Consider the following 18,397-nt stretch of genomic DNA (forward strand, 5'->3'; position numbering starts at 1 on the left):
ATGAATTTCCAGACAGAGGACACAGGGACACAGTGAAATTATGCTGTCTGAATATGGTTACAGGGCTGGGCACTGAAAAATATTTAGCCACCTAAATTATCAGAAGCCAAAAAACCTGATTGAGATATTTAGGTAGGTTAAAAGCTTGTCTTCCACTGAAATACATGAAGGTCTACATAACTTAGCTGTGTTCCTAACTCCAGGTGAATACTTATCCATGTGGCCCATAGAAATTCAGGTAACAAAGACATTCAGTAAGCAAATGGTAAGCCCGCGAGACACTCTAAAGTGAGACTTCTGCAATATATTATTTAATGAGATACTATTTATGAAATTATTATTTAAGATGCAGAGCTAGTGACCCAGATCATTAACATCTTTTTCTCCCTCCTTCATCAGAGTGAAAGCCTATTGCATGCACATATCTGAAGACACCATACTTGTTTTGATTTCTTTTTTGATGGCTTCATGTGTAACAGCATTTCAGCAAAGCTGTCCAACCTTCCTTCAATGATACGGCTATCTGGAGGTTTTCTCCTTTATTTGGAGGGCCCTTCTTTATTTTAAAATAGACCCATTTGTGATAATTTTGTACACTGTACAATGCAATGCTTCCATTTCCTGCAGTGTGCCAATGAAGAAGAGAGAAACTTGCTTTCCCTAAACTGAGACAAAAATACAGAAAAAAAAGAGGGATGGAGTTCAAACTGCCTGACTCTAAAGCTTCTCTTCTTATATCTGATGGAATTGCCTGGGGAACAGGTAAAGAGTTTAGCTCAAATAATAGTCACTTTTACAGGTAACTCCGCAATTCAGATTACTCTTGCCATTTCTGTTTGTATGTATACATTTATCTCTTCTTGCTTGCATTAGCCCAATATTACTTACACTTCTGCATATACTAAATACATTCTGTGCCTATTTTTAAAAAAGTTTGAAATTAGTTACAGAACTAGCTGTAACCTTGTTTTCTACTTGCACATTGAAAACATTGGTCCAATCTGCAGAGTGATAAAATATTAAATACAGATCATCAGGGGAATCTGTAACAACTCAACTAGGCACACATTATTGAACTGTCAATTTTAAATGTAAAATTATAGGTGGAATGAAGCATACAAAACTCTAGAACATACTGTAGGACTGCATTTTTATTAAAGATTTAAGGGGATAATATATATCTTGAGAATGAAGCTGAGTTGCTTCATTGTTCACTGGAACTCATAGATAAAAAGAAGTTACATGGTGTGTACAGTAGAGATGGGTAGGATTAATTCCCCTTCCAAACAGGGATTCCTGAAGAGCAGAAAGCAGAAGCCCTTGAAAGAAGGAATTTCCTGATTCATTGACTGCTATTGCCAGAAACAGAATGAGGGACCATTCCCTCCCCTGTTGCAATTTCAAAACTATATTAAATGAGATATGTAGATATGTAATGTTATCAGCTGGGATCAGCTGTTACGTCATGTTGAGGTTTTGGACAATTAATGTTGGCCAGAAACAGACCTCGCTCTGATTTGTACCCCTGGAGTGACTACATAAGGATCCAACTTTGAACCGTCCTGAGCACAAAGAACCTAACAAAGGAATCCTGGATTGGATTGGAAGGGACCCTAGAGATCATCTAGTTCCAACCCCCTGCCATAGGCAGGAACACACTCCACCAGACCAGTCTGCTCAAAGCCCCATCCAACTTCTGACACAACCACTTCACTGATGTTCAGAAATATTTGCTTCATGTTTACAAAACCATCCACCAGTTTTGACTTACTAATCTGAAATACTTAAAACATGGCTGAGTTTCAGGGGTGCAGCCCACCAAGGAGCTCTGTCTGATATGAGAACTGAAGTAGTTCAGACAATGCACCTTCAGGAACACCTTATGGGATGTGGCAGGAAATGTGACACTTCCTTCTTTCAAAACATGAGGCTTTACATTCAAATGTTTTTTCCTGCTTGCTAGTTCAGGTCAATGTGAACATCCATGACATAACCTGACCCACTCGGGTTAAGCAGTGTTTTGCAATATCTGCTCAATCTGGCCACTTGGTGGTGTAGAATAACAAGATATATTTCTTTATGTGCAAGCCAAGAGCATATCGCAGATCCTAAACTGTCTCCCTCGACCCATTTCCAGACATGTTATAGAACTTGTAATAGAAGAGTCAAAGGTAGCTTTTGCTGCACGACAGCTGCTGACACTAGCAGCCAGCATACAGCAAAATCCTTTGCAGCAGCCACACAAGTGCATGACAAGGAAATGGATGGTACAGGTATAAGAAATATGGAGAGTTTTCTGGAATGCACCAAAGTGTTACATTTCCAAAGATGACAAAAAATTAGTACTATTGCTAAGTATTTGTGTGTTCATTTACCACTGTAAATACTGGGAAATATATGAGGGCAAGATTCAAGGTCAGCTCCTTAGACCTTCACTGCTCCCCTTGAGCTACAGGGAAAGAAAGGAAGTAAGCTGTGCAGAAGAGAGGAAGATTTCTCCGCAGATTGCACAGCTTTAGGAATAATCACAGCCTAGCCACATTATAGCCTGACAAGTAGGAGAAAATCACCTTTGCTCCCTACTCCAAGTGATCTCACCTGGATCCTCAGTACATGGTACTAATAGGAGGCCTTGGCAGCTGCTGTGTGATGTTAGTCTTGTGCAGACCTACTGCTTGGAAAGGGTAAGTGTATATATATATATATATATTTTTCCTCTTATTTTTTCCAGTTTAAAAGGAACTTTTCCTATTATATTTCTATTTAGATCAGCTCAGATGTAGACACCTGGGTATTTAAGCTTTCCAAAGCAATAGTACTGAGACTAAAAAGCAAGATACAAAATAAGCTGCTGCTCTATTCTGCATGACCTTTCTCATTTTCTTCTGAGATTATAAAAGTAAAGTGATGTTTATAACTGGAATAAGTAGGAGGTAATAATTTTAATGTAATTATCCTATTTGAAAAGCGAACAAAATAATAGTAGTTAATTTTTAAACATATCTATATAGTTTAAGTAAATGTAAGCTAATTACTTTGATATTATGGAGACACTTAGAAACCATTAGATGATGAGGGATAAACACAACTCCAGAATATTAAGCAAAAATGAAATTGGTAACATCAGGATTTAGCTATATGTAGACTAGCTCCCAAACGGGACAAACAGTTATGTTATCTATGCATAACACCTTGATGTTGCTAATCCTTGCAGTGGACTGGCTAAAACTTTCTTTTAAGCATTTCACAAGTGGACCTTAAGTGCACTGGGAAGGCTCTCTTCTGTCCTGCCCAGCCCTTTCAGATTGGTGACAGTGTATGTTTGCTGTCTTTGCTGAAGTTTCTGGGTCATTAGCATATTGCCTAAAAGCAGAAGTGAGTTTCCTGCAAAGAAAATGGTACCTGTGCTTAGAATACATTTATTATATTTATTATCTGTCCCATGGCTGCATGCAGGTAACAACTTTCTGCATTGTACTGAGATTGCTATGCAGTGATAACAAGCATTTCTCATTTAATGGCAACTGCCACATAAGGACATGGAAATTGCTTTACAAACGTGAGCTGAGTGGTGCACAGGGAAATGACAAATCTTTTAAAATGACAAGGAGATGCTCAAGAAAACAAGTTGCTTGCTTGCCCAGCAAGATCTTGGGCTCTCTGTGAGCTGGTATGAAACAAACACTAGTCTAAATGGATGTGCTCTACAAATCCCAGGAGGTGTGGGAGGCCCCACTGCCTGTGTTAGCCTCATGGCTGAGCCATTTAGAGACAGGATAAGATAGCTGGAACCGCTTATGGCAGAGATGCCATGAAACCTCCAGAAATCCTTGGTCCGTGCTTGTTCTGGACTCTTCATAGGTGCTTGCTCAGTTCGCTGGTGTTTCTGTGTCTTACACTGTCTGGGTTAGGGACACATCTTGCACTTGCAATGGCTGGATTTGCTTCTGCCAGACATGGAGAATATGAGTGTTGAAAGCAGCCTCTGATCTGCCCCAGTGGAGCCAGCTGTTTGACATGTGGACAATATCAAATGATAGAGAATATGTGTGGCCCAGAAATAACAGCCAGTAGATGCAGTCTAACATCATATGATGGTGTCAAATTAATAGGCTGTGTGGATTTTTCTTTGGACTTTGACTGATCCCAGCACTTGTCGAAGCTCCTTTCCTAGTCTATGCAGCGCTGCTTCCGCAGTGTTGCTCTGGGAAGTCTGGAGATCACAAAACCAGCAAAAGCTAGCGGATCGCTTCGTGTGTGTGTGTGTGTAAACCGGGTCCCGTTTCCTTCCTAGTCCTAGGCAACGTGTTCTGCCCGTGCAACGGGCTTCCTGGCAGAGGGGGGGCCCCGCTGCCCGCCGGAGCCGGCTGACCGCGGAGCCGCCCTGGGGTGGTCAGGCATGTGGAGGCCAGGGTGCCGCGCAGGGCTGGCTGCGGGGCTGGGTGTGGGTGGGCGTCCCTCCGCGGCTCTGACCCTCGGACAGCCCCCGGAATAAGGGTACACAAATACGCCTCCCTGGCCGGGAGAGCTCTCTGCGTGCTGGGGAGCCGCGGGGCTCCGGAGGGAACCCCAGTGCTGACGGGAGGGGGGGTTCCGTCGCCATGACAGCAGATTTCCCACTCTCCCCCCTTTTTAGGATTTTTTTTTGTTGGTTGGTTGTTGTGGTGGGTTTTTTTTCTTGGTTTTTTTCTTCCAGTTTAGAAAAACTGAAACCATTAGGATGGAGAAACAATATAAACCTTCATCTGTTTTTCCAAGAGAAAACCCAGGCTGGATGCAAAGGCAGGTAGCAGTGGTTTAGAGGCACTCAGCAGTGTGTCCCCAACCCCAGTTATCACTATAACTTTCCTTAGCGCAACTCTGTGATTTGTAAAACAAACCTGGACTTACAAACTAACCCAAATTATTCACCTAGCTTTCATGCACTGTGTTTTCAAGTCAGACCAAAACTGGACACATACCTGAACTCTTGCAGAGGGCTGAGGTTCGCTACTTGCAGACCTAGTTTGCTTTACAGATGATGGATTTATCTAGATTATTTTATATATATTTAATACGAATGTCAAAAAGCTGAGTCAGCCGTACCACAGCTATTAAGATCCTCAAATGTCTTCCTCCTTAATGCTTGCTTACCCCTACTCTATGCAGTCAGATGAATATGAGTTGTTTGTTCTGGCAGAGGGACAGACAGTCTGTTTTCCCTTACATGTATACAACTAATTTCTAGTCACTAGTGTTCTAGCTGGTGATAAAAGAGCTATCTTAAGCTTTTCGCAGAACACAGTGACACTGTTAAATCAGCACAGCGTTTTGATTAGCAGAAAGATGAGAGCTATACAGCTTAATGAGAAAAAGGGACAAAATCTCTTCTGTACTTAAAACTTCAGTTTCAAAGCAAATAGGTGGCAATATTTTTCCATAAGTTAAGAATTTTCACCTTACTACTGATTCAAGACTATTCAGTGTCAGCAATAGCCTATGCTATTTGAGTAAAAAAAAGAAATTGCTTTCATGCCTTATTGCTCATCTGGTTAGACCTTCTCCCATGGGTGCCGCTGTGGGGTCACAGCCCGTGGGCTTGGTGACTTGAAGGACATGTAGGCTCTCATAACTCTTCCTTCCGGAGCTTTGAGGCTCACCCTTGGGTGCATGTTCCCTTTCTAGCACTCTTGCTCTTGAAAGCAAAGGATGGCGGTTTGTCTGCTCTGTCTTTAGAGACAGCATGGACCTCTGAGGTTCTTCTGTGGCTTGCACATCCACTTGCACATACATATCCTTTGTCTCGTCCTTTATCTCATCCTTCCCTAATGTAGAAGTCATGCAATTGCAGAATAATTTGGGTTGAGTATATTGCCAGGAAAGTTGAGTTCTCCTTGGCCTCCTCCAAGAGCATTTTCTAAGTTTAGGGACAGAAGTGAGCCCCTGACTTTCCATTCTGGTTATCAGTGATCTTTTGATCAGCTGTGACCATGTGTCCTTTGGCAGGCTACCTCTAGTAGCTGCTATTGGATGCTGATCTTAAACCTAAATGCCTTCTAATGCCTAATACTTCCCAGTAACTTCTAGACTAAATTTATGTATAATGCATTTATGGTCACTTGTTCAAGGGCCAAGATGATCTTTCCACTGAAATAGGCTTTCTCCCGTCTGATGTTTAAATCTTTATTGTGTTTGTCAAGAGCAGTCCTCTATCAGAGATACCAGTAGAGGAGAAATATATTCACTAGCTGACATCTTAGTGAAAGCATTTACAGCACTTTGGAATTCATCATTTGCAGATTCTGTGACCCCACATTGTTGTTTCTAGGATTGCTTTACAATGCCAAATGGCCTTAGGCTGCACTCTACATGGTGGCATCCTATCACAGTGCTATCCCACAGGAATTGCTATTGCAGCTGACAAAATTCAGAAGTGGTGCTGATATGGGCATATCAGACTCCTCACATTATTTCAGATGTCCTTGCATTTAGACTGCTTCATGTGCTTATTCTCCTGCTGTACTAGTGAAAATTACACACAGAGGAACTTGAGAGACGTTTAAATTACAGTTGACCCCACTCTAACCTATTACTTTCTCTGAACCAAATAATTCAGTCTGATGTGTCCTCAGAGACAGAATCTCTGGGGATTTCAGCTTGATAGGTAGGCTGAATAAAACGTGGTTATCCATGCTGCTTGTGCCAAGCAGAACTGTTCAAAACCAGCCACTCCTGTTCACTTGTACAGTGTTCTAGGTGTATTTAATGGACTATGCAATAACATAAAAATCGCAAGAAGGGGTGGGAAGGCAAGGGATACTTAAAAGCAGAAAAATGAATAGAGTGACCTTTTTCTCGTGGAAAAAGCAAGCAGAAATAAATGATGGCTTATGCTAACAAAACCCAAGTTTGTTTTTTCAGAAACTGCAACTGAATATCTGTGTCATGGTCTTTCTGTAACGACTGGAGTACATTCTGCACCATTAGTGGGGTTCAGTTAAGACCAGCAACTCCAATGTGGTGACAGAAGTAGTGCTAAGCTTAGTTTAACACAATCTGCAGAAGCAGCTCTGCACAGTTGCTATAACACTATGTTAAACTAGGCTAAACTCTGAATACTGCTATAGTCACTGCTTTTGGAATCACTCTGGATTCAGTCTGTCAGAGTGTTCCTCTCCTTTACGAAATACGTAATCTCATTTAAAATCTAGTCCCCTGAAAGATACTCAGTGTGGGGGAAAAATAGGCTGACAGGGTTCCCCTGTGCCTGCTGATGTAGTAAACTTACTGATTGCTTATCTGCAGCAACAGGAACCACAATTTTGATTTTTGTGGGGTGTTTTTTTGTGTCTGTTTTGTCTTGTTGTGGTTTTTGTTTGTTTGTTTTTTAGTCCTATTTATGAACACTTTCTTAGCTCATACTGTCTTCTCAAATATGGGCCTCTATGTGCATTGCTGCTTAGGAAAGATCAGTGTCTGAGAGGGTATTGTTTAACTTTCATGATTGTTGTTGTTCTGAAAATCTTCAACCTGTCTTTCAGAGGAAAGTCCTCTTTCCCCTGCAGCACCCCAAATAATTGGCTTGTATCACTTCACCTGTTGGGCTTCTAGTGATTTTTTTGGGTTTAAAAGTGTCCTGGACAGGATTCTTTACGCATCACAAAGCAACCATACTCTCCAAGCACAGGTCTAAAATGTCTGGCTGATCAGTGGACCTCAATTCTTGGTTCAGAAGGTGACAATTTCTCTTTGAACCAATGCTCTAACAAGACTTGGGAATAAGTGACTGTTATCAGTGAGATATAACCCAACCCTACACCATCTCCCTTCTCCTCTCCCTCTCAAAACTCCAAACCCAAAGGTGGGTTTACAGGCAACTGAAATATTCCAGATTTGTCTGAAATTGTATTTTTAAGGAAATCTGGAAAAACTGTTTCCTTGCCTTTGGGAACAGATTTCTCTCCCTGGCCTGACCTGTGAAAGCTAGGGAGTCCTGCAGAAAGAAAGTGTTTGTCCCACAGCTTTTGGCTGAAGTCCAGCACAGAAAATTGAAGTTCATCTTCCCAAATTCTATCTGCAACTCTGCATATCTGCTTGGATAAAGTAATCTTCCACTCTCTGTGCAAACTAGTTTTGTGCTATTTTAATAGCTTCAGAGCAATACCACTAGCATCCATCTTAAATGATGAGCAGAGTGACCCTTTCAGTCTCTTCCCTATTTGCACTCCCTGTTCTACCATTAGTTAACTAATGATTGGTGAAATATTTTGTGATATACCTTGTGGTATTTAGCTTAGCAGTCCTCTGTAAGTGTCTAATGTTACTAGTAATGGTGATACATACCAAGCCACCATTGCATTTCCTCATGCATTTCTTTCATTTAAGTATGTTAAATGGTTAAAAACTTCTGCATGTTGAAACTTTCAGATTTTGGCAGCATTAATGGAAACATACAAGCAGAGCTTCTTCTCGTAGGCTTTCCTCCTGCCAGCAGTTCCCGTTCACACCAGCAATCTCATCAGCTGCACACAGGCTAAATTTTGCAGCATACCACAGTGTACCCAGAGATCTTGAATCTGTACCCGCCCCCATCCACTCGGAGCCCACCTGAGCTTCTGCCCAGGGTTATGGGGAAACCAGGAAGAAAAAGATGCTTGTGCGCATCTAACTTTTGCCCCAGAGCAGCCCAGGGACCTGATCAGGGCTCACCCGTCTGCCTGAGGAGTAAATACTCCTGCATGCATTAACCTAACAGCAAGTAGGGACAAAATTGGGATTATTCATGCTATACCAACTGGGAAGATTGGAGCTCTGTTGTGAGATCATATACACAAAGCCAGTGCAAAGCCCCCACGGAATTTGAAAAAGCCTTGATATAAGGTGGTGTCCTTACTACTGAGAGCTGGAATGAAAGAGATGTAGAGAAACCATTAGAAATCCACAAGCAGTGGATTACCTTGCAGCTTCAGAGTATCTCTCTAAGCACCTAAACACAGCAGCTTGGACCAGGTGATTCCGGAAATAAGATGGGTTCAAAATAATGCTCCTTCAAAAGATAAGAGAGAGACAAGTTTAGATTTCTATTCTGTAAACCATTAAAAACTATTAATAATCAAATTGTAAGAATCATACTGTACACACTCTATACAGGACAACACTCTATGTCTCAAATGTAGTATGAACTCTCTCTTTCCCTTGAAGCTGTGATATATGAGCAAAATTATTAAATTTTTCATCGAGGTTGTATCATAAATACAGTTTCATTGGGGTTTTGTGTATTGTTCTAAGAAAAAAGTTCCTGTGGTAATATTCTACATTGCCTTTAGCTGGTAGGAAGCATAAGCAAAAATGCTACAGTACAACTTCATGTTAACTCTAGCTCCACAAAAATGAGTCGCAGTTGTCTGACTAGCTACCTGGAAAAACTGTATGTAGCATGTGTTTTGATGTTAACTTGGGAGATTTGTGAAATACTTTCTGTACAAGTGATAGGTTCTATGTGGGTGGACCTTGGCGTGTTTCTTAGACCTTTACCTTTAACAGATGCAACTCCAAGTGTAACAAATTACAGGCTTTAAGTCAATACCAGAAAGAAGAAGAAGGCTAAAAATAGCATAAGCTAAGCAGTTAGATTGGCAGGCAGGGTAGACTTCTGATGTGAGCAGGGGGAGGGCAAGAGTGACAGCTCCTACATCTAGTTAGTTCCACTTCTGAGTGGAACCAAAGAGTGACTGGCTTCTCTGGTCAGCACTTCTCCTGGTGCTTGCAGAAAAGGCACATACAGTGTGTTGTAGGATGCCAAATTTAACATTTATTGTTACACGCATGTAGAAAATGTAGAACGCAGAACTATGCTTTTCACAGTCCAACACTTGAACAAATGCTCACAAAACTGTATTGAGAGAAAGCTTTACCCTGCAGGAACTCTCTGGGAAGAAGGTGTAGGGTTAAAAAAACAGTGACAATTGAATTTCGTGTAACTTAAGACATTATTGGAAGAAGTGCAGACCTTAGTGACTGAGGGGCACATCTAAATATGGAACTAAAATACTGTTTATGAAACAGATGCTAGAAGTCAGTTTTTCTAATGAGAGGAACGAATCTCTCTTAGTAATAATGAAAAGATAATGCCAGCTGCAAACATGCTGAACATAGTTCAGGTCTGAAGTTTAGACAATACTGATGGTCACCAAAACTAATTTAACCAAAGCAAAGTCATCAAAACATCAAATACTATCAGCATTTAATGATTTGACCAAAACAGTAGTATCTTCCGTGAGTGACAACTAGTGCTTCTGCAAGCTATTTTGTGAGATTATGGTTGCTGTAAAATGTAGTCAACAGCTGATAATAGTAATATTGATTTTTCCTTCCCCCCTGCTCCCCAAGTTATCAGCTCTACCACAGTCAAGCAATAGCACTATGAAAGAAAAAAAAATAATAAAAAATCAATAATTCTCTGGTAGTTAGCAACACATTTTTGTAAGTCTTTGAGCAGGATGTGCTCTAATAGGCTTATAATAAATATAGAACTGTGGCAGATTTTCATAGAATTAGATACCGGCTCTCTATTTTCCATCTTGAAGTTTGTTTTGTTTTTTTTTACTAGTCTCAAGAAGTTCAACTGCTTCTCTTGATCTATAAACTCTATACTGAAAAGTATTGTAGCATGCCCTAGTAGCTTGAGCAAATATAAGAAACCTAGCTTTGACTTCTGGCAGTTTGGTTTGATGTTGCTAGGCTGTCTGTAGTCTACATGCTGGAAATAATTGCTGCTGTATTACTACTCTACCCAAACCTTTGCTGTACTGATGCAGCTGCAGTTTACTAGCCTTTATGATGAGTTGTTCTAATTCAGTGCCAGGTGTGCACTAAATCTGTGCAAAGCTATCCCTTTGGCTTTTAAACCTGAATCTGTGCTTCAGGCAATTTTGGTGAAAAGGTAAAAAAAACCCCACAACCCTGAATGACAATAGGAAGCAAAGGAATTGTACAAACAAAGGTTAAGAGGAAAATTCTAATTCCAGGAAGTTCTCCTTCAAATAGGAGCAGATGGGGGACCTTATCTGGCCAGGCAGAAATGTGCCAGGCTGTGCATAGTGAGAACAAGTCCGTGCTCCAAGATCCACCTCCAGCCATGAGCAGAAGGCTGGTTTATCCTGTAATTAATTAGGAGGGATGTGCTTCAAGAGAGAGGCTTGACAGAAGAATTAGGAGGGGAAGAAGGTGGTGGACACACCAGCTGCAACACAGTCAGGACAATCTCTGTGTGCAGCAATTTGTGCCATCAGCAGAAACACTGATTCTTTGGTCTTTTTGCTCATGTACTGCCACTGGAGCTTCAGGTAGAAAAAGTTTCAACAGGAAATGTCTGAAAACGAATAGTTCTTATTTTGCCCAGAGAAAACTTCTAATCTGCAAAACTGCAAATAAAGTCACTACATCTGAGGATTAAAACTTGTGTTCTTGCCAGGTTTTGCCCTCATCTGTCAAATGACTAGGCTAAAGTAAACTTGAAATAGATTTTCATTTATTTTTCATCTTTGCTGTAATCTGAAGACTGCGCTGTTAAAAGCCTTTCGTAAATCATTTGGTCAGTTTTCCTCAACAAAACAGTCCTTAAGTAATGCTGTATATCAGCCTCTTTTGACGTTTTCATTTTTTCATCTTGACATCTTCTCTTAAAAATAATACAGTGTTTGTCCTATTATCTTTTTTTTCAAACAGTGAGGAGGGGGAAGAAGTCATCAACTCTCTCACAACTGGAGTATGTGAATCAAAGGTGCGTGCGTTAGTCTGTGGTTTTCCTTCCAAGCTTTTATTTCAGTCTTGCTGCCTGGTGTTAAGAAAAGAGGCGTGGCAAGAAGCTTGGATTGCTACATCAAAACTGGCTGTTAGAAATCACTTTGCTTCTTCTCTAAGGTGCGCGTCCTCTATCAGATTCCTTCCCAAATGCAACAGGGATTTAACTGACCGACATGAGAAAGTGCCTCTGCTACTACCTACCACATCATTCTTGTTTGGCCTTTACAGGCCAAGAAAAGGTCAATGAGGTGGTTCTATAGACAACCAAGTGTAAAAAATATGCTTCACCACGAAAGCAGATAAACTCATTTTTCTTGCTAGTACTATGAGTAAAGATAGTTTGTTTGTAGCAGTGCATGCAGTTATTTCTTTGAGTAGCAGAAGCTTTTTCTTTTTCTTAGTTATCTGTGCTTTTCTGTGATACAATATGATCTTTACAGATGCATTTTAATAGTTGTAATTTACTATTAGAGAGGAATTAGGAGATTTATCAGAAGTAAAAGTTCAGTGCTAAAGCAATATGTGCCTCTGAAGAGAGACATAAAGCTAGCATGGGTTAAAGGGCTGGCACATTCGTGTGTCACTGGTACTGAGTACAGATGCAGTTGCTGAGGTGTTCTTCACCACAACATTAAATATAATGTCAGTGCAAGTAATGTCAACTAGTATTCAGAAGAACCACATATTCAGTTGGTGTAGACCAACACAAAGTTTTTATCTTCAGTGAATACTGTTGATTAGTACAGTTGATGATCCAGCCCCAGTACACTCGCAGATGAGCCTGATGAATCCTATGCAATTACATTGAACCTCAACTTTTTTCTGTTTTCCTTCCATCTATATGGCAGGGAACTTATTATCTGCAATGTAGTTCTGGTCTTACATCTGTTTGAGTCTGCCATACTCTGTTCTGTTATCCCAAGGGCTGTTTTAAGAGTCCAGCTTTAGTAGAAGCAGTCAAATCCCTGAACTCTATGGTAGCCAGGAAGCAATCTTACCATATTTTCCTGCAGTTTGTATGTGCAGCTATGTTATGACTTTATTTAAGTTTTATTTGAGCACTTAATAGTGGAATGTTTGCTTGTAGCCAACCTTGTATTCCAAGCCACTTATCCTCCCAGTGCTGTTACAGGGAACTAAGAGGGATGTGTTTTGGATACACAAAAGCTTGCGGGCTTCTGTGTTCTATGTGAGAGTTTACCAAAGCTGACATCCTGAAGAGGTAAAAAATCCTCCCTGTTGCAACAAGCCAGTATTTAGTAGGCTTGTGAAAGCAGGCATGCTGAAGCACTTTGTCTCAGAGGACAAAAGTGTGGTGGTTTCAGTGCTAGTGGGCATTAACAAAGGCAGAAGGAGGATGTCCGTGGTGAGGAGAGCCACCTGAAGGGACATGTAAGGCCTTTCTTCTGAGCTAGGTTTTGGTTTCTTGGTGGCTGTGCAGGTTCAGACACATGGGTCCATGCGGAGTTTCTGTTGCCACTAAATGCCTGGCTGTGATGGTGCCCACCCTGCCCTGCACTTGGAGGCCTTTTTATGTCACTTTAAAGAAGTGACACAAAAAACAAGATAACATCTGTGTTATACAGCAAAAAGCTGGAAGACAAAGAGGCCATGTAGGTGTAACTATAAGAGCACCCATAAAGGCAAATCTGGCAGACTTCATAATGGGTCTCTTTGGTAACCTCATAAATCATTAGGAATCCCTTCTAATGTAGTTGTCATCTCTGAAACAGCTTCAAACGAAGACATAAAATCTTCTACTGAACTTAAGTGGATCAAGGAACAGGTCCAAATCCCTTTATGCTGAAGGATACCTGACTTGTCTGTGTGCAGTTGGATTTTTTTGTACAACCAATTAGAAGTAACATGCAGTTATGGCGTCTGCGGGCAAGGACCTTTAGCGCACTGAAGAAACTATCTCATGAAGTTTTCGTATCTAAACAGACAAGATGGGAGGAAGTGTGGGTTCCCAAAAAAGGTTTCACACAACGCCTTTTCTCTGTCAGTAAAGTGAAATATAACTGTCATACTAAAAGGTTTTGCAGCAGCAATTTGCTTTGAATTGCAAGCATAAGATAAATGTGCTATACAGGTCTCGGTTCCTCAGCTGTGAAGGTGGTAAAAAGGAGAATGCTCTTCAATCCAGAAAAAAAGATATTTAGAAAGATCTTGTCTCAAGCTCCCAAAACATCTTAATACAAGTGGAGATACTTTGTATTTCCCATCTTGTGTGCACAGTGCACTGCCCGCTCACTTTCCAGCTGTACAAGTAGCACTGTCTTTGCCACTGAACCATCTGATTCCATAAAATGATTTAATCTGATTCTGATAAAGTATTGCCAAACTGTTTCTTTTGTATTTCTTCCAGAGCTTTTCTTCCCCTTCTCCCCTTTACCCCCACCAAATATGCCATTCCATAATAGGATCTCACCATACATGGTGTAGATAAATGTTTTTGCAATATAGCATCATTAAAGTCAAGGGGAATATAGCCTTTGATCTCAGTGGAGGAAGTCTCAGCCCATAAAATAGGAACTATGTTGCTGGTATACCAACCTGGAAATAATGTGTGATTCAGAGTAGAGAATCGGAATTCAGAGCAAATGTTTCTCATTTAAAAAGTAATAAAAAGTTGAAGTACAGAGAAGTATTAGAAATGCTGCATGTGAAAGAATTATTTTTTTAAGAGTACTTCTGTTTTATATTACTAAGAGCATCTCAGTGGAATAGGTTTGTATTAATAATATCTCATCTATTATGTATATTGCAGTATGCCTAACAAAATTGCTGAAGTAATTAGGTGCTGCTAATTCTTCTCTTTCTTCATTTTTCTGAGAAGGTAAGAGGTTATGAGAGTAGTTTAGAGAAAAGTATACATTACACTACAGACTTCCCACAGATTAGCAGCATCAGCCATTATGCTTCACCTTTTTCTACTTCTACCTAAAAGTCTATGCTGCTCTTGAGCTGCCCCTTCTGTTCTATCTCAATTTTAATGCCTACTGACTGCACTCTATCATAGCATTATTGCATTATTTATTTTTGATTATTTAATATTTCACTAGAATTCTATTCTTCAACTTATTTTAATATAGTCCTACTTTAAGGGTGCAAAATAAGGAAGCTAGGGAATGAAGAAGTAGCTGAATATTGAATTTTATTTTGAAAATTCTGAATTTATCTGGATTAAAGAGTCCTGATTTATCCTACCTATAATACACTGACCAAGTTTTGAGATGCCTTTTTTCCTACTGATATTACATAAAGCTTGATTGTTAATAATGATTTTAAACCTTTCAAGTGTTTGAAAAATCACAGGGAAAACGCAAAGGATTTAGAAATAAGTCTTTGAGACTTCAGCTGTTTTAGATTTTTTTTCCCCCTTACTGTGCCTCCAGAAGAGATTCCCTCTATTAAGTCATCACTAAAGCAATTGTGTACTACTTAACATAGGTGCTATTTTCTACTTCATGTGTCTCCCTGTGAATTGTTCAAGAGGCATTAGAGACCCCTGCCTTCCACTGAACACATAAAAAGGCATAGCAGAAAAAGCTTTACAGATTTATTACATTCTCTATACATTGCCTTTCTGGGAGGGAGGGAGAGAATTGGCAGGAAGTCGTGCTGCAAAGCAGAGTCTGCAAGGACACAGGAAAATCTTTTCTAACCCGCCATAGATTTTGAATAGCTCTGTACAGCATTCCTCATTATCATGAACATATTTTTCAGGCATTACTTAGAGATAATGTTAAAGAAACATTCCACAATGTCTGATTCGTCTTCTACCACCCAGCTCTTACAACCACAGTCTCCATGTTGAGGAAAGGAAGGCAAGGAGTCAAGCCCAGGGTGCTCTGGGAGAAGGCAAGTTGCAAACATCCTTCCAGATGGCACTTCCCATCAACAGATGTGGGTTTCCTATGGCATGATGGCAATCCCTTTAGGAAGAGGTATGACTTCACTTATGGTGGACAGCCTTGTTTCCCTGCTGAGTAGATGATTTCCAGAGGAGCCCTATGCACAGGCAGCCATCCTACAGTTGGGCAGGGAGTAATCCAAAGTAGGCAGGATTTAAATGAAATGCTTATTGTCACTTGCTGCTGGGTAGGTGACATTAACCTCTTCCACATTTTCTAGTGCTTGATCCATGCACAGGATCTCTGTGAATAGTAGTCTGCTTAGGCAACTAGATCAAGCTGTGTCTGTCGTTCTTGAAATAGTGTGTGCCATGAGCACCATAGCAGTTGGGGAATCGTAGAATGCCATCTTGGAAGGGACCTTAAGGATCATCTGGTCCAAACTATCTTGGTGAAAGCATGGTTTGGATAAGATGCCCCAGCTCCCTGTCCAGCTGTATGTTAAAAGTGTCCAACACTGGGGAATCCACCACTTCCTTGGGGAGATTATTCCAATGACTGATTATTCTCCTGGTGAAAATTTTTCTCTTGTGTCCAAATGGAATATCCCCAATAGTAACTTGTACCCATTATCCCTGTCTTTTACAATGTGACTCCTTGTAAAAAGAAGGGTCTCTGATTTCTTTATAGCCTCTCTTTAAATACCTATGGTGTTAATGCAGATTAAAAATTCACAGGAAAAAAGAGGTTTATAAAGGGTGGAAGCAAGGACAGGCGGCCTGGGATGAATACAAGGGTGTTGTCTGGGAAGTTAGGGACCGGGTTAGGAAAGCCAAGGCTCAGTTAGAGCTAAACTTGGCAAGGGATGTTAAAGATAACAGGAAGGGATTTTATAGATATAGATAGCTAAAAAAACAGACTAAGGACAATGTAGGCCCCCTCCGGAAACTTTCGGGAGAACTGGCTACACAGGATCTGGAGAAGGCTGAGGTTCTGAATGACTTCTTTGCCTCGGTCTTCACTGGCAAAGGCTCTGACCGCAGCACCCAAGTCTTGGAAGGCGGACACAGGGACTGTGAAAATTTAGACCTTGGGCCCACTGTATGAGAGGATCTGGTTTGAGACCATCTTAAGAACCTGAATGTACACAAGTCCATGGGACCTGATGAAATCCATCCGCAGGTCCTGAAGGAGCTGGCGAATGAAGTTGCAAAGCCACTGGCCATCATATATGAAAAATCATGGCAGTCAGGTGAAGTTCCTGATGACTGGAAAAAGGGAAATATAACCCCCATTTTCAAGAAGGGGAAAATGGATAACCTGGGGAATTACAGACCAGTCAGTCTCACCTCTGTGCCTGGCAAAATCTGGGAGCAGATTGTCTTGGAAGGCATGCTAGGGGACATGAAAAACAACAAGGTGCTTGGTGACAGCCAGCATGGCTTCAGTAAGGGGAAATCCTGCCTGACCAATCTGGTGGCCTTCTACGACGGGGCTACGGAAACGATGGACAGGGGTGGAGCAGTAGATGTCATCTACCTGGACTTGTGCAAAGCATTCAACACTGCCCCACGCGATATCCTTGTCTCTAAATTGGAGAGACATCAATTTGATAGGTGGACCACTTGGTGGATAAAGAACTGGCTGGATGGCCGCACACAAAGAGTTGTGGTCAATGGCTCAATGTCCAGCTGGAAACCAGTAATGAGTGGTGTCCCTCAGGGATTGGTGTTGGGACTGGTCTTGTTTAGCGTCTTTGTTGGTGACATGGACAGTGGGATTGAGTGCGCCCTCAGCAAGTTTGCCGATGACACCAAGCTGTGTGGTTCAGTTGATACGCTAGAGGGAAGGAATGCCATCCAGAGGGACCTTGACATGCTTGTGAGGTGGGCTGATGCCAATCTCATGAAGTTTAACCATGCCAAGTGCAAGGTCCTACACCTGGGTCAGAGCAATCCCAGACACAGCTACAGGTTGGGCAAAAAGGAAATTCATGGTAGTCCTGCAGAGAAGGACTTGGGGGTGTTGGTCGATGAGAAAATGAACATGAGCCGGCTTCAGTGTGCACTCGCAGCCCAGAAAGCCAACTATATCCTGGGCCACATCAAAAGGAGCGTGACCAGCAGGTTGAAGGAGGTGATCCTGCCCCTCTACTCTGCTCTTGTGAGACCTCACTTGGAGTATTGTGTGCAGTTCTGGTGGCATCAACATAAAAAGGACACAGAACTGTTGGAACAAGTCCAGAGGAGGGCCACGAGGATGATCAGGGGACTGGAGCACCTCCCATATGAAGACAGCCTGAGAAAGTTGGGGCTGTTCAGCCTGGAGAAGAGAAGGCTGCATGGAGACCTCATAGCAGCCCTCCAGTATCTGAAGGGGGCCTACAGGGATGCTGGAGAGGGACTATTCATTAGGGGACTACATGTAGTGATAGGACAAGGGGAAACAGGTTAAAACTTAAACAGGGGAAGTTCAGATTGGATATAAGGAAGAAGTTCTTTACTGTGAGGGTTGTGAGGCACTGGAATGGGTTGCCCAAGGAGGTTGTGAAAGCTCCACCCCTGGTGGTGTTCAAGTGCAGGTTGGATGAAGCTTTGGGTGACATGGTTTAGTGTGAGGTGTCCCTGCCCATGGCAGGGGGGTTGGAACTCGATGATCCTTTCCAACCTGAACTGTTCTATGATTCTATTCTATGATTTGTTTCAGCTTGCTTGGAAGAAAAAAGCAAAATAAACAATGAAACTGTAAGAGGATAT

At 41.5% G+C, this 18,397-nt stretch overlaps 1 protein-coding gene across 1 annotated transcript in view; it reads right to left on the bottom strand.

Annotated features, from left to right (window-relative positions):
• Positions 1-18,397, bottom strand: part of SPATA16 (spermatogenesis associated 16) — a 148,681-nt gene that overhangs the window by 32,021 nt on the left and 98,263 nt on the right. Inside the window, exon 4 of the mRNA XM_031047077.2 lies at positions 8,936-9,025. Coding sequence (XP_030902937.2) covers positions 8,936-9,025 — 90 coding nt within the window. The remainder of the gene's footprint in view (positions 1-8,935; positions 9,026-18,397) is intronic.

The sequence above is a fragment of the Melopsittacus undulatus genome, chromosome 6 (assembly GCF_012275295.1).
Source record: "Melopsittacus undulatus isolate bMelUnd1 chromosome 6, bMelUnd1.mat.Z, whole genome shotgun sequence".
NCBI classification, from domain to species: domain Eukaryota; kingdom Metazoa; phylum Chordata; class Aves; order Psittaciformes; family Psittaculidae; genus Melopsittacus; species Melopsittacus undulatus.